Here is a 16,627-nt window from a genome sequence, read left to right as displayed (position 1 = left end):
CTTCAATGCTAAACGACTCCAAAATTTGTCACTATCGCCCCATAAATCATTATTTTACGTATAATTTATTTTAATTATAAATATTATCATAAAAATACACGAATAGTAAATAACTAAATCATTTTTTTATATTTAAAAAAACATAATACCCTTTTGGATCTCTAAACTAAAGCTTCAAAATCAATTAGGACCTTAAACTATGAAAATCATCAATCAGGTCTCTGAACTAAGTAAAAATCATCAATTGAGTCCTCATTCTAATCATAAATCATCAATTGAGTCCTCATCGAAAATCATTCGATTGAACAGTTTTAAATTTTCTTCCCCAAATCCATTTTGAGCGAACACAGAAATCGTTACAGTTCATGTCAAATAGCCATAATTGATGATTTTTTCTTAGTTCATGGACTTAATTGATGATTTTGATAGTTTAAGGTCTTAATTGACTATGAAGTTTTAGTTTAAGGATCAAAATGAGTGTTATGCCTTTAAAAAATGATAAAGTACGAGTACCAAAATAGCAAAATTGCTATAAAAAACTAAGCAACATTGGCTACTCCAATAGAATGCACTCTTCCAAGCACCATCCACCTCATCAAACCCAACCTCCCCCCCCCCAACCCAAATTGGAGATGCTCTTAGGAGTCTCGCTTTAGGAGAAGTTCTCCATAGCGTGGAGTCTTCAATCTAGCCGCATGGAGTTTCCTTTTGAGGGGGGGACGTTCCACGGTAGCTTCTCAATAGATCTGAATGCCGATTTGAGACGCGTGGTGGATGATTTGAAGACTTCTGAAATATCATGTGTCTGATTCGTTTTATACAATGTCAAAAGGTTAGATGAAAATTATGCAATTGATGTCTTCGTATTCATTTCATATACAAATAGATATTGTAATTGCATTAATAACATTAACATTAACATTAGCCGATCTCGTTTTGTATTTCAATCAAAATCTCAAGTTTGTGTCATATGATCCATTGAATAATTCAAATGATATTGTTATAAATGAAAATTACGAGGATACTAAAGCAGCTTAGATGAATAAATTGAGAGAAGTAAAAGGAAAAAATAATTTTTGAAATGAAAAAAGTATTAATTTTTTTTTTAATAAATGTATGTTAGCTTTGAAAAAAATAATTATAAATAATTATATGGTTATTATTAATAAATATTTTATTTATATTATTTTAAATTATTATTTATTATTATTTTAGATTGTAAATAGCATATTAATATTAGTTTATATATATATATATATATATATATATATATATATATATATATATATATATATAAACTACAACAACTCTTTATATAAGTTTAACAAATATTAATTATTAGCTAACAAAACTAGCCAATACTAGCTAATACCAAACAACTCACTGCAACAATTAACAGTTCCCTGCAATAATTAACAACTGGACCAAACAGATCGTAAATGTCTGATTAGTTCAATTTGTTCATACCCAATATTTGTTATTTGTTATTTTTCAATTTTAACACCAAAAAATCGGTTGTGTCCCTAAATTTAGAGAGTGTCATGTTAGCTCTATAAACTTGCTTAAAGTAACATCGTTAACTCCTTAAATCCTTTCTCAAAAACAAAAACTCCTTAAATTCACGTGACAAATTAAGATATGATTTAAAAAAATTAAATTGTACACCACATTAAGCAAAGTTAGAGGACAATAGATCACGATAATCAAGTTCAAGTGATAAATAGACTATTTTAAGCAAGTTGAGGCCCAATAAAAATTTTGGGCCAAATTCAATAAGCTTCTTATGTATTAAGGGAAAAAAAACTAAAAAAACAAATGCTATATTAGATAAAGGAGTAAATAGTTATTAATCTCTATATTTTCACCTAACACATTATTTAATACTTGTATTTTTACATTATAAAAAATTTAACTTTTATTTTATTTAATATTTTAGTCTTTTAAATATTTTGAATTATTAAACAGTTTACTTCATCTGACTACAACAAAAGCTAATGACCTTATATTATAATATATTATTAAATAAGATAAAAAAAATCAGTGTATTAAATAAAAAAAATGTAAAGAATAATAAATAATTTAACCTAAATAAAAATATTTCTTCATTCACATGAAAACATATAAATATAAAATGTAAAATTAAAAACTCATAACTATTTTTTTATAATAAAACTATTTTTTTAAGAAAACTAAAATTCTGTTATATATAGTATTTAATTTATTATGAAATTATATAAAATTTTATTTTAAAATTAGATATTGTTAATTCTTTTGTAGGTATATTTTCTTTTTATAGTTTGTTCCATTTTTCGATTCGAGACTCGTCAGACATCCTTTCAGTAGATCTTCTCCTAATTAAACATTGTTGTCGGGATCCTCAAAGTCATTAATACTAGATCGCCACTCTATGCGGATATATGGACAAGACCAATGCCAAGGGGATTCAATCCTTTACTCAAGGAGTACAATGGATTGGGAGATTCCATTGTTCATGTGTCAAGAACTTCAGAAGGTTATTGGAGAACATAATGACCTCTGATGTTGTCATGTGCCGACTATTTCCCACAACTTTAAAGAATGCAGCCGCTTGTTGGAACAAGCAAATCCCACCTGGGTCCATTCAGAACTTTAATAAAATGGCGAATGATTTCTCCCAACCCTTCGTTACATTAATACCGGAGAGCAAAACCATACAAGACCTAATCCAGGATCCGTATGAGAGTCTTTGGAAATTGGATGAAAGGTTCCAAAAAACTCCAGTCCATATTAGACTCCTCAATATGGACGAAGTTGTGGATGCAATTGCAGCAAATTGCCGAAGTAAAGACTTTTCTAAAGAAATTGCCAGAAGATGGGATAGACATCGCTCCGGTTAATACTTTGAACCAATAATGGAAAGGAAATGGATCGAAGAAGACCACATGAGTAAGTGAAGCTCGACTTCGCACCATCGAACGCTCCTAAAAGATAGATTTTATATTGGGTAGAGAAAAACAAGCAACAAATTCAATCGAAGCTCAAAATTCTTATTGTCGAAACAATGTAATATATTATGAATTCCATAGGAGCAAAAGGGCATGATATCTATTGACAACTAGCGTTTGAGCTAAATCGAATGCTCGAGCAAATAAAGTTAGAAAATTTCTTGAAAACTTTGGAAAAAGAACTAGTACAAAAGCCAAAAGATAGGCAACCCACCGAACGTGCACCTAGAGGTGTCATAATGTAATAGCTAGCGGACTGGAGGAAGATAGATTGGTGAAATGGAAAAGAGTTTATGAAGATATGGAGCGCCTATATAAATTTACCTATGAATGTTCATTTAGATACCTGAAGAATGTCCTAAAGCATGCTCATGAAGACACCTTGGTAATTGAAATTCTAATTGAGGATTTCAAAATTCGAAGGGTATTTGTTGACACTAGCAATTCGGTCAACATTATCACTAGAAAAGCTTTTGAAGGTTTCCAACTTAATTTTTGACAAACTAAACCTTACATTGGTACTGAAAACTCGACTATTGCATTACTTCGACTTGACATTGAGAGAATCTTACTATTGCATGACATGCCACCTTTAACCGATCTATTTGTAACACACTTAGTATATACCTGCTACATATGTATTTTTTATTGCGCGCTCAAAACACGTCCGTTATTTAAAAGATCTTACTAATAACATTTTAATTCTACGAGTTTATGGAATTATAATGGCACTAAATCCTTGTTTTTTTAACCAACTGATATATAGTATAGAATATATGAACAAAATATTTGAGTTATTTCAATGATATCTGAAATTAGTTCAACTTATCAAAATTAGATTCCAAATTGTACCCGTTAACATTAGACATTAGGGGTAAAATTATTTAAAAAATAAAAGTTTGAATTTTTTGTGAAAAATATATACTTTTATTTCATTTACCCTTTTAACCTAATAAAATATTTACAGTATTAATAAAAAAAAAAAACTATGCTACTAATAATACTATTTTCTTATACTAATTTGTAATATTTCAAGCTATCAAATTAACAAATTGAAAACTTAATAAAATTAAAATATAAATATAATAATGGTGATGTTTTTTAGTATGAATTCCTAATTTTCATTTTTTTTAAATGAAGTTTAAAAATCCAAACTACTTTAATCCATAAATTTAAGAACGGATTTACGGATCACCGATTGAACTGTCCAAATAGCTGAACACATCACCTTCCAAGCGGGGAAGAGACATATCGCACTGTATATCGTTCGCTCCCTCTCTCTCACCATTGGGGATATAATATAATATCTTATGTTTATCTGAACTAGTTTATTTATGGAATGCGTTTCAATCATTGACCTGGTCAAATCTGACAACATTAATTATTATATTAAAAAATTTACAACATCAATAAGCAAACTATATACTAACATATACTAACAATAATGTTGTTTACTATTAATTTATAATGTTTCAAAATATTAAATTAACAAATTGATCGCATAATAAATTAAAATATCAATATAATAAATTCCCAATTTTCATTTTTTGAAAAAAAATGAAACTTAAAGAAAAAAATTGCATAACGCTACATTAAATGACAAAAAAAAAAATCAAAATGGTTCCAATCTATAAACTTGAGCATGAATTTATGAGCCACCGATTGAACTGCCTAAATAAACGGTTTTTTATAATATAATATTTTATGTTTATCTGAAATAGTTTATTTATGGGATGTGTTTCAATCGTATTGACCCAGCCAGATCTGACAACATTAATTATCATATTAAAAAATTTACAATATCAATAAGCAAACTATGTACTAATAATAATGTTGTTTAAAAGTTTGGTGTCCACCAATTCCAGTCTCTACAAAAGTTTGGTGTCCACCTCAAAACGGCGTTGTCAAAATTAATGGCGACGCCAAGTTTGGGGAAAATGACCTTGCGTGTAGAGTAGGTTTAGTGGCCCGTAACTCTTCAGGACTCGTAATGGCTTCGGTAGGGATACCGATTCGTAACTGTCTGTCTGTTGAAGAAGCTGAGCTACAAGCCATCCTTGAAAGCATGTACCTGGCAAGAGACTGCAGCTTCAACACCATCATCATCGAATCCGACGCAAAAACAGTGATTGCTGCACTGCAATCTGGTTTCCTCCCACAGATACGACTTCTCTTCCTATACGAAGACGTGTTAGCTTTGAGCTCGATTTTCAATTCGTGCTCTTTCTCTTTTGTTTATAAGGAGGGAAATAAGGTCGCTCATTCATTAGCCGAATGGGCAACACCATTATCCTACCCCGTGTTTCTTATTGAGGATGTCCCTGAAACTATTTGGGACCTCATTTGTATGGATTCTAGTGCTTTGACTGAATAATAAAGAATCTACATTTTCATCCAAAAAAATATTAAATTAATAAATTAATCATATAATAAATTAAAATGTCAATATCATAATAGTCATGTTGTTAGTATCAATTCCCAATTTTCATTTTTTGAAAAAAAAAAAAAACTTCCTTTTAAAAAAAACTTAAATAAAAAAAATTCATGACGCTACATTAAATGACAAAAAAAATATCAAAAGGCTCCAATCTATCAAGTTGAGCACGAATTTATGGACAACCGATTGAACTGTTTAAATAAACGGTTTTTTATAATATAATATTTTATGTTTATCCGAACTAGTTTATTTATGAGTTGCATTTCAATTGTGCTGATTCGGCCAGATCTCACAACATTAATTATTATATTTTATCTCTCTTTTATTTTCAATTTTTTTTTAATTAATTGAAGTCAAACAAGGAAAGAACTCAAACTTTTGGGTGTTAAATTTAAAGAAATTTGCTAGTTGTACTTCATTCCACCATGCCCCCACCCCAACCTAACCAACAAAGTAAGAGCCTCTCTAGAATCCCCCTACCTATAAAATTAATTCAAAAATAAATATTTAATATATCAAAGGATGGCTAAAAAAACCCGATTAAATTTATATAGTGTCTCGTTAATTAATTAACTTCTAATAACTTATTGACCACTAAATTTTTAAAATGTGATCTATAAGGCTCTATTTATTTGTAAAAAACTATTATATCTTGAAAAATATTCGGTAATAAATAAAATTTTGTTAAGAAATAAACTTTTTTTTTTTGTGTTTGGTTACGGCACCGAAAAACGGGAATAAATGATGAGTGATTAATGTTCTTAAAAGAGAAAATGAATGAGATATAGTTCCAAAAATATTTTACTCTTTTAAAAGTTATCCTCACGTTCTTCATATATTTTTGAGATAAGATGCAAAAATACCTCTAACGTTTACGGTCGGGATCAATTTTACTCCTAATATTGGCAGCCAAGAGTAATTTTATTCCTAACATTGACAAGTTGGGTCAATTTGATAAATAATTTATCAAACTGTCTTATGAATCATGAATCTTGTCATCTACACTTTAGATTTGCGTCATTTTATCACTAATTAGTAACAAATCACAAACATATAATTAGATTTGATTTAAAAAAAATTAAAAATATATTGTATTTTATATGAGTTGGACAAAAAAAATTCAAATATTATACCGAATTTAAAAATATTAATCTCTAGTTATATTATTAAGTTACAAAAATATAAATAAATAAAAATTAGAACCAAGAATATGCAATTGGTGTAAAATAAGAAACAAAATATTTGTGTTTTATAATGATGTCAAAAATTGACCCAAGTTACCATGTTAGAAGTAAAATTGCTCTTGGCTGGCAACGTCAGGGGAAAATTGCACAATTTTATATGTTAAGGGTAAAATTGCTTCTGGCTATAAACGTTAATGGTATTTTTATACCTCATCCCTATATTTTTCTATTGACTAACTTAAAATTTTCGGTTGACGTATTTTTCTAAGTAAAATAAATCGGAAAATCATGACAATGTTTTTCTGCACAATATTTTTTGGCAAACAAACCGGACCTTAATCTCCTTAAATTTGTTTAAGGTGATTTATTCCCTTTAAACTTACTTAAAATGATACAAATTTCAATTTATCCAAATAAATAAAAAAAATAAATAAAAGCTTAATACATCATTTGTCCCATGAACTTATTCAAAAAGTTTGATTGGTCTCTTGAACTTTCAAAGTGTTTCAATAGTCTCCTAAACTTACATAAAAGGTAACCAATTAATCATTCGGTTGTAAAAAAGTAAACTAAATGCGGAAAATATGTTGCACATACCTTAGAATGTTATTACATAATTCACAGAATAGATGAAAAATGAAGTTCTTATTTGCTCAACTGTAAAACTTGTCTTCTCTATATTATAATCACATACTCTAATTTGGTCGTTTTACTTTTTTTTTTTAAGACGCGTGTAATCCATCTTTCGCATTAATTTACTTTTTCTAACTGAATAATTAATCGCACATTTATGCAAGTTCAATTGAACATTCTACACAAATTGAGAGGCTTATCCGTACACTTTAAAAAGTTTCAAGAGTTAATCTAACTTGTTGAACAAAATAAAAATCACGTATTAAACCAAAAATAAATAAATAAATAAATTCCCATCAAAGATTCTTCTCTCTCTAACTTTCTCTCTCTACCTCTCTCCTATATTAACATCTTCACTCCAAGAAAAAAAAAAGTCCATCTTTATTCCTCTCTTTCTTTCTTGATCACATTCTTGATTTTCTTGCTACAAGAAAACATCATCCCAAACCACCTCTCTTTCTCTCTTTCTTGAAACATGGTGGTGGCTACTCCGGCCCCCATAATCCGCGGCGTAGGCGAAAAGCTTCCTCCGGCGATTGAACTTCCGGTGATAGACCTCTCAATGGTAGATAAATCGGAGCTATCAAAACTCATTGTAAAAGCCTGTGAAAACAGTGGGTTTTTCAAGGTGATTAACCATGGAGTTTCCGAGGAGGTGATTTCCAAAATGGAAGAAGAAAGTCTGAATTTTTTTGGCAAAACGGTGCCGGAAAAACTTCAGGCCGGTCCGGCGAATCCCTTCGGTTATGGCTGTAAAAATATTGGGTTTAATGGTGATATGGGTGAAGTTGAATATCTTCTTCTTAATACTAATCCTTTATCCATTTCTCAACGGTCCCAAACTATCTCCGGCGACCCCAAAATGTTCAGGTTGGTACTTCTTTCTTTTTTTTATTCAATTTCATCCTTGCATGAACGTAACTCGGGATAACTCGGGTTATTCTGTTGTGATCGTGTTATGTTATTTATATATTTTATATGACCGGGTATGACGGAAACGTAGGAAAAGAATAATTGTGTTAAATAAATTGTATCGGTCAAAATAACGTTATTTACGGTTACGGTGTATGTTGGAAATATAGAAAAAATAATCGTGTCAAATAAACTGTATCGGTCAAAATAATTTTATTTACGGTTACCATATACGATGCATATATAGAAAAAGAATAACCGTGTCAAATAAGTTGGTCGATCAAGATCATTTTATTTACGGTTTGTTATTACTGATTTTTTTTTTTTTTTATGAAAATTAACTGATTTTTTTAGTAACGTCTATAGACAGTTTAATTATTTTAAAACAATGATAAAAAAAATGATAAAAAATAGATAATTTATGGTCCTTACATTTTTATTTAATATATTGTTTAATCTTTGTATTTTAATAATATATTGTTTAATCTGTAATTTTTTATTTTATTCAACAGTTTAATCTATTGTAACTCTTTAATAATTCAAATATTTGAAGGGTTAAATCCCCCAATATCACAAAATTTAGGGAATTAAATAATATATTAAATAGAAACTAATGAATTATTTATCTAACAAAATAAATTGATTATATTTGCATCATGCAAAAGTGATAATGGATTTGTTTCAATCCTATGAATAATATCAAATAAACATAGCACTAGTTTTCAACTTTATTTTATAGTGATAAAATATTAAAATAATCTTAATTTTTTTTAAGAATAATTAATTTAATTTATTATAAAACAATAGAATTTCATTACTCACTCTTATCAAATAGTATAATTTTAGTTTCAATGTTTATCAAATAACGCAATTAAAGTTTTATAGGAATTGATATATTAGATATTTATCTCGTTAACCCTTTTATATCTAAAACCCAACACTCTAGAAGTATGACGTGACCTTGAGCACAGAGGGGTTAACGGTACTATACTCTGAGGTGTCAACTTCTTTTAGTAAGGTTTTTATTTGTGCCATTTAATAAACGTTGAAGACTGAAATTATATTTTTTTTACGTGCGAACTAAATTAACTCTTCCCAAAATCCTTATTTTATATAATTCAATGGGGGCATAGTAATTTTTATTATTATTTATTATTATTATTATTTCTATGTTTATATGTTTATAGATATATTTCCATTTATGTTTTCTTTTCTATTTAATTTGTTGAAGGTGTCTTCTTTTTTTTTTGAAACAATGAAGGTGTCTTCTATTTATGCACAAACACCAACATCTTGTTTCACTATATATATATATATATATGAAATGCAAGTATTTTTCTTAAGTAATTAAAACTTGAATATATTATATTTCTCAAAAAAAAATGAATATATTATTTATTTTTAATTAGTAAATATTTATTTTTTATTGTTATTATTTTCTCAAAAGAAAATATTTTTTATTAGTAAATATTTGTTATACAATAGCATAGTATTTATCAATAATTAAAAAAGAAGCACCTAAGAAGGATATGTCTAACCAAATGAGTCAATCTGAAAAATCAATAATGTACAAGAAATTCTGATAATAACAAGAGATAATAATAATAATAATAATAATAATAATAATAATAATAATAATAATAATAGCCAACACTTTAAGTTATATTATAAATCAAACACAGTTAAATTATACGAATGGTATCTGGACTTTACTCTAATTCACACTTTTGATATTTAGATTTCATTTTGTTTCAAAATATACCACGAGTAACGATGATGGCATAATTTAGTAACTTTGATTGGTTTAATGCCGGTTTGCCAATTTTTAATTAAAATAGAATACTACCTAAAAAATATAATACTTTTCTTTAATTTTATCAGTTCCCAAATTTTTAAACGTAATACACTGTTTAGTCTCTCTATTTTGAAAAACATATTATTAGGTCCCTATCATTATCACCGTTAACCTTTTGGTATTTTTACCTATTTTTTTAGATTTTTAACTAAACATATCTTAGCTTCCAGAACAATCATGTTATGATACAAATAGATATATTACTTTGTTATAAATAGACATGTTACATGTTATTTTTGGTCTGTTTATACTGAATATAACATTTGTTAAAATAGAGGACTTAACGGTGTGTTAAATTATTTATTTTTTTACTTAATATTATTTTGAGTTATAAATTCCACATATCAGATTTTAGTTTAATAAAATATTATTTAAAAATATCAATGTAATTTAAAAATAAATAAATAAAAAAACTTAAATAATGGATACACTTTAGAAATATAAATGGTAGTTAGTGTATGTTGGGTTAGTGGTCTCCATCTACGTACGGTAGATATGATGTAGAGTAGTATGACCCGTCCTAGAAAGTGGGATCACCTTTCTCAGACACAGTTCTCTGTCAGTAGAAATACATGTCATGTTTTTTTCAACTCTCCATTTTTTTCTTTAAAAAAAATTTATCCGATTACTCGGTTTCGAAATTCGTTAAACACAATTTAAGTAGATTTTCAGAATTTTAATTTTCGGTATACATTAAGACGTGAATATAAAATCTATAAATTAACCAATTTAAAGTTATTTTTTTTACCATTCGTCACTCTAAATTATATTTAGAGTCATCAGATATTTAAACTTGTTAATTTTCGACCACCGATACTCTTATCCACCTAAACACATTTTAGAGTAAATTATATCTGATATTATTCATTTTCGCGGTATGATCATTAAATTTTAAAATATAAAAGTTCTTCAAATTTATGATTTATAATTTTATGGAAACTAAACTTCAATCAACGTATCAAAATAAAAATATCTAAGAACTATAGCTGTTTATAACTACATTAGGTGTATAATTTTATACTAACCTCCTTAAAAAAGCTATTTTTTCAAGTCAAATTTTAAAATTATGATAAGTTACAAATTTTAGTTCGATGAATAACAAATTTATACTTAACCGTTTAAAAATATTAGTCTTAATTTTATATAGATGGAGTAAGTTCAGATATAACTAACCACACAATATATCAGCAACGAGTTTAGGGGAGAGCTGCGAGACTTGAAAATCCACTCATCATCAAAAAAAAAAATATCGAAAATTCAATAGAAATTATATATGGTGCTTTAAATTTTTATATAAAAACACTAAAAAATGCATTAATTTAACATATAAATTACGACAAACCACCGCAACATCTCCAGTCAGTGAATCGTAAACCCGTCGTTGTATTTCAATTTATGTTTGTATAAAAAAAATTAAAATCCAATTTATGTTTAAAAAAATAGAAAAAAAAAATAGAAAAGAAGTGATATGGAGAAAGAGAAAGGAGTGTAGCAGTAGTACTATGACTGTATATCAGAAGATAAAGGAAGAAACAGATTGACAAGTCACTCAGATTTATCAACATTGTCCAATCAAATCACTACAATAAATATATTAAATTCATAAATATATTATTTTATTTTATTTTTGAAAATAATAATAATATTATTGTTTCTTTAATTATCTTACAAAAAAAAATATAAATGTAAAGTATTGACAGAAGTTAGTCAAATTATAAATTTAAGTTATACTAATATTTAAGGAAAAACAAATGTGACCAATTAAGGTTGACTTGAGTAGTTAAGAGTCTTGAGTTGTTTAAGCTAGACATCGAGTTCGAGTCTCAACGTACGTAAAAACTTTAATTGAGAGAGGATCCATCTAGAGAGCTCTAACAAGTCCAGAACCGGCGGATTGCTTCCCTGGTTAAGATATAAAAATAATTTTTATTATTACTTCTGACACGTCCTATGCAAATGCTCATTGAATTTGAAACGAATACACTCATAGCTACTGAATTTCTCATGTACTTTTATTGTGGTCCCGAATTTTCAGATGTAAAAAGCCAAGAATTAAATTTGTTTAGAACCATGTTTCATATAAGACAACCATTTTTTATTTTTTAAATCACTATTTTTTGAAATTTCTTTCTGTAAACAATAAATAGCTTTCACTCTCTTAATCAAACAACGTCTAAATGACATCATAATAAAAAACTTCAAAAATTGAAGTTTCTTAGAATATAATCTCCATAAGCTTTATCATGAAGGGTTGCATGTTATTGGAAATGTCATTTTGATCAATGTTAAAAGGAGCTATAATGATAGTAAAATGTAAAATTCAGGAGCTATAATGTTCGATTTTGAAGTTCAGGGATCATAATGAAAGTAAGAGAAAATTTAGGAGTCATGAGTGCAATTTAGAGAAAAATAAAATAATTTTATTATATGAAATAGGTGAAATTTGCCTTTACAATATGTTTCTCAATTATATAAATTTGGTGTGGTTATTATTATTATTTATTTATTTTATGTAAAGAAAATATGCTTATTAATAATATTAATAAATTAATGGTGACAGTTCTGCTGTGAGCGGGTACATAGAAGCAGTTAGAAGAGTAGCGTGTGAGCTATTAGATCTGATGGCCGAAGGATTGGGGGTCCCAGACACATCAGTGTTTAGTAGAATGATCAAGACCGTTGATAGTGACAGTATCCTCAGGCTAAATCACTATCCAGCTATGCCTATTCATGACATGTCACCTTCTTACAGTAGAGTTGGCTTCGGAGAGCATTCTGACCCTCAGATCTTAACCCTACTTAGATCTAACGATGTTGGTGGCCTCCAGATTTCCTTGAACGATGGTGTATGGGTTCCTATTTCTCCTGACCCTACTGCTTTCTGCGTTAATGTGGGTGATCTCTTGCAGGTTATTTTTCTTCCTCTTTTTTCCTCTATTTATTTATTTATTTATGGCTCAAATGATATTAATAATAATATAATAATGGGTAAATAATTTATTAATCCTATATTTTTTTTATCGAACATACTATTTAGTTCTCATATTTTATTAATATACTAATGTTTAGCCTTCAACTTTTATTCTATTCAATAATTTAGTCTTTAATGAACTAAATTATTTAATATTTTAAATATTTGAAAGACTAAACGGTTCAATAGAATAAATTTTTTTTTTGTTAAAATCGTATTATATAATTATATATGATATAAATATAAAAAAACGATAATGGACAATGATTCTCACGAGGCGGGGATACATGTCCCCGCCCCGTCCCTGATTTTGGGGAAAAGATATCTCAATCCCTATCTCGCGGTTAAAACCCTAATCATTTATCAATTTATTGCTATTTTTTAAATAATATTTATTTAGAAAATTACAAAAATTTAACTAGAATTTATATGATGAGAATAAAATTAACATCATATAAATAAATAAAATTGTACTTTCCTAATAACTTTCTAGACAAATTTAATCCTTATCTCTATAATTTTCTCTCAATTTGGTCCTTTTCTTTCTATTGTTGCAATCATAACAATCTTGCTATGAGAAAACCCAGAATTGACTGATTGATGCAAATATTGGCCAGCCATAAATGGGTCCCATGATTTATCAGTTTCTATCCAATGAAATGAAAGCACATTTTCTAGTTCAATCACTATTATTATTAGAAGGGTAAATAATTTATCAGTACCAGTATTTTCAGTTAACACACTATTTAGTCCTCATATTTTTATAATACATTATTTATTTTTTAAATTTTATTTTATTTAAGCGTTTAATCCTTTATAGAATTATTATTAAAGTACGAGAAAATAGTGTATCAGGTAAAAATGTATAAACTAATAAATTATTTACTCTTAATAAAATACAAATGAACTAAAATTTAATAAATTTTTAAATATTAAAATAGATTGTAAGGTTAATTACAAGTAGATGTTTTGTGGTTATACGGATTTGCAGATAGGTACCTGTGGTTGTAAAATTTTGCATTTTGTTTCACTTTGCCAAATTTGACCGATAACGACCTCAAAATGAAAATTTTCAAGAATTAAAGTTTTTCAGTATCATATTTACCGTGGAACCATATTTTTTATTTTTCAAAATCATCATTTTTTGAGTTTTCTCTTTTAAAATTAACTTTTTCTCTCATAAAAAACAACACCTAAATGACCGCAAACCTAAAAAGTTGAAGAATTAAAGTTGTTTAAAGTATCATTTAACTTTTAAAAAATTTCATTTCGATGTCGTTATCGGTCAAATTCTAACAAAATGAACCCAAATGTGAAATTTTGCAAACCACAAGGTTGCACTGCAAAAAACAAATACCACAAGTACCAATCTGTAAATCGGCAAAACCATCCAACATTTATATGTAATTAACCCAAGATTGTATTTTGACTAATTTATCAAATATTTCTAACTTAATTTTTTTTAGTAAATATGTTTTTGACTATATAAAAATAATTATATTATTTATTTTTGTTGAATAAAAAAATAAAAGTCATTTTTGGTAATAGCTGTATTTTCTGAAAAATTGTATTTCCAAGGAGGATGATTCTTGTTTTGAAAAGGATATGTTTGAACTGAAAATGACACTTGATAAGGTGTACTCTTGATCTTGAATAGCTATTTTCGTAGCTGTTTTCTCAGACTTCACCATCTTTTTATTTTTCAATGGATTCATAATTAAATTAATTAATTAATATTGGGGATGTATACGAGAAGGGAATTTTCCGTTTCCATCGCTCCGTCGGGGAGACAGTTAATCCTCGATTAGAATTCTCGCGGTGTGAGGACGGGATTGCTTTGTCTTCCAAAAGTGGGGACAAGGTAGGGACAGAGATAGGTATCACGTCCCGCGGGTTCCACAATTAGTTCTCCGTTAAACATTTATTTTTTTTTATATATTTTATTTATGATTCTTTTTAGAGTTAACGACATCAAAATGAAACTATTCAAAAATTAAAGTTGTTCGGAACGAAATTTATCATGAAACCACCTTTTATTTTCCAAAATCATATTTTTTTAGAACTCTCTCTCTCTCTAAAAGTTTACGCTCTCTCCTCTAACCAAAAAATACCTAAGTGACCTCAAAATGAAATTTTTTAAGAATTAAAGTTCTTTAGAATATCATTAACTCTTCAAATTTTTTATTTTGAGACCGTCAACGGTCGTTTTGAGGCATTGAGTGGCCTCCGGTCTTTAAAAGTGTAAAGTTTATTGGTCATACCATTAAGAATTGAAATTCAGAGCACATAACATTAAAATGGGTAAAGTTCAGTGGCCATGGGTGTAATTTACCCTTAAAAACATAATGAAACGGGGAATGGAGATCCCACAGGGTGAGGATGGGAAAAAATTCTCCCTTTTAGGTTTCGGTGATGGAGAATCCCCGATAGGTCGATGAACGGGGATGGAGAATGTAATCCCCGCCCTGCTTCATTTACATCCCTAATTATGATCTTATATATATACTTATACACTTGTGAAAACGAGTTATTGTGCGATAATTATATTATTGTTTTTATATAAATGTAACATGAATAATAATCGTGTTAAGCAAGTTATATCTGTATTCTAAATGACCTTTTTTTTTTTTTTTGTAGGTAATGACTAATGGAAGATTTGTAAGTGTGAGACATAGAGCTTTAACAAACTCTTATAAGCCAAGAATGTCAATGGCTTATTTTGCTGCTCCACCTCTCGAAGAAACCATTACGGTCCTACCGGAGATGGTCTCACCGCCGGTGAAGCCGTCGTTGTATAGGCCTTTCACTTGGGCGGAGTACAAGAAGGCTGCATATTCTCTTCGACTTGGCGATAGTCGCCTTAAGCTATTTCGGAAGCAAGTAGACGGGGAGATTGCTTGATCGATATACCAGTGGCGGAGGGAGGGGAACATTGGGTTCGATTATGTTATAGACACTTGGAATTCGGTTCATATAGGGTTTTCAATCTTTTATCTCGTTCACATCTACAGAAATTTTGTTTTGGTTCCGCAACTGGATGTAGCTAGTAAGTAAAAGATAAAAATGTGAAAAGGGTTAATGTTTTTGTCCCCTTCAAGGGAATTTTGGCAAAAATCCATAGAAAGAATGAAAAAGTTTTCCTTTTGTAGTTTTGTAATGGATATATGGTTTCTTCTAAGCCTATTTGAATGAAGTAATTAATGTAGAATTTAATTTTTTTTTTGTCAAATGATTTTGTACACACTAATATTGTTAGGTTAGTGTTGAACAAATTTATAAGTTAATACCATGGTGATGTGGGTGAAAGATGTGAAGGTTCCTAGTGAGTGATCGGTGGAGGCGAAGTCTACAATAAGAGAAAGAAAAGGTTGAAGGAGGGTGAGGAATAGACGACTGCATTCTGATGTCTAAGTTTATAGGGGTTCTTTAAGAAGAAGAAGATAAAATAGAGAGAAATATAACTCTTAGAGGTTGAGAATGAGAGATATATATGTCACATCCGTGTTCTTAATTTTAGTTATTATACCCTAATATAAGGTTATATTATAGTTGTTTATTGATTGGAGAGTTAATTGAATATTATGGATATAGTTTGGAGGCTAATTTCATACTTTAAGTGTAAATTAAAAGTTTAGGGTAAATTTTAAAAGA

At 28.5% G+C, this 16,627-nt stretch overlaps 1 protein-coding gene across 1 annotated transcript; it reads left to right on the top strand.

Annotated features, from left to right (window-relative positions):
• Nucleotides 1-7,611: 7,611 nt before the first annotated feature.
• Nucleotides 7,612-16,189, top strand: LOC136220111 (gibberellin 2-beta-dioxygenase 2). The gene is made up of 3 exons (XM_066007812.1): nucleotides 7,612-8,108; nucleotides 12,566-12,914; nucleotides 15,614-16,189. Exons 1-3 carry the CDS (start codon nucleotides 7,714-7,716, stop codon nucleotides 15,875-15,877), a joined length of 1,008 nt encoding a protein of 335 aa, XP_065863884.1. The 5' UTR covers nucleotides 7,612-7,713; the 3' UTR covers nucleotides 15,878-16,189.
• Nucleotides 16,190-16,627: the final 438 nt, after the last annotated feature.

Source organism: Euphorbia lathyris, chromosome 2, assembly GCF_963576675.1.
Source record: "Euphorbia lathyris chromosome 2, ddEupLath1.1, whole genome shotgun sequence".
In the NCBI taxonomy this organism is placed as follows: domain Eukaryota; kingdom Viridiplantae; phylum Streptophyta; class Magnoliopsida; order Malpighiales; family Euphorbiaceae; genus Euphorbia; species Euphorbia lathyris.
Note: the sequence above shows the minus strand (reverse complement) of the source record. Positions and strands in the feature narration are given on the sequence as shown.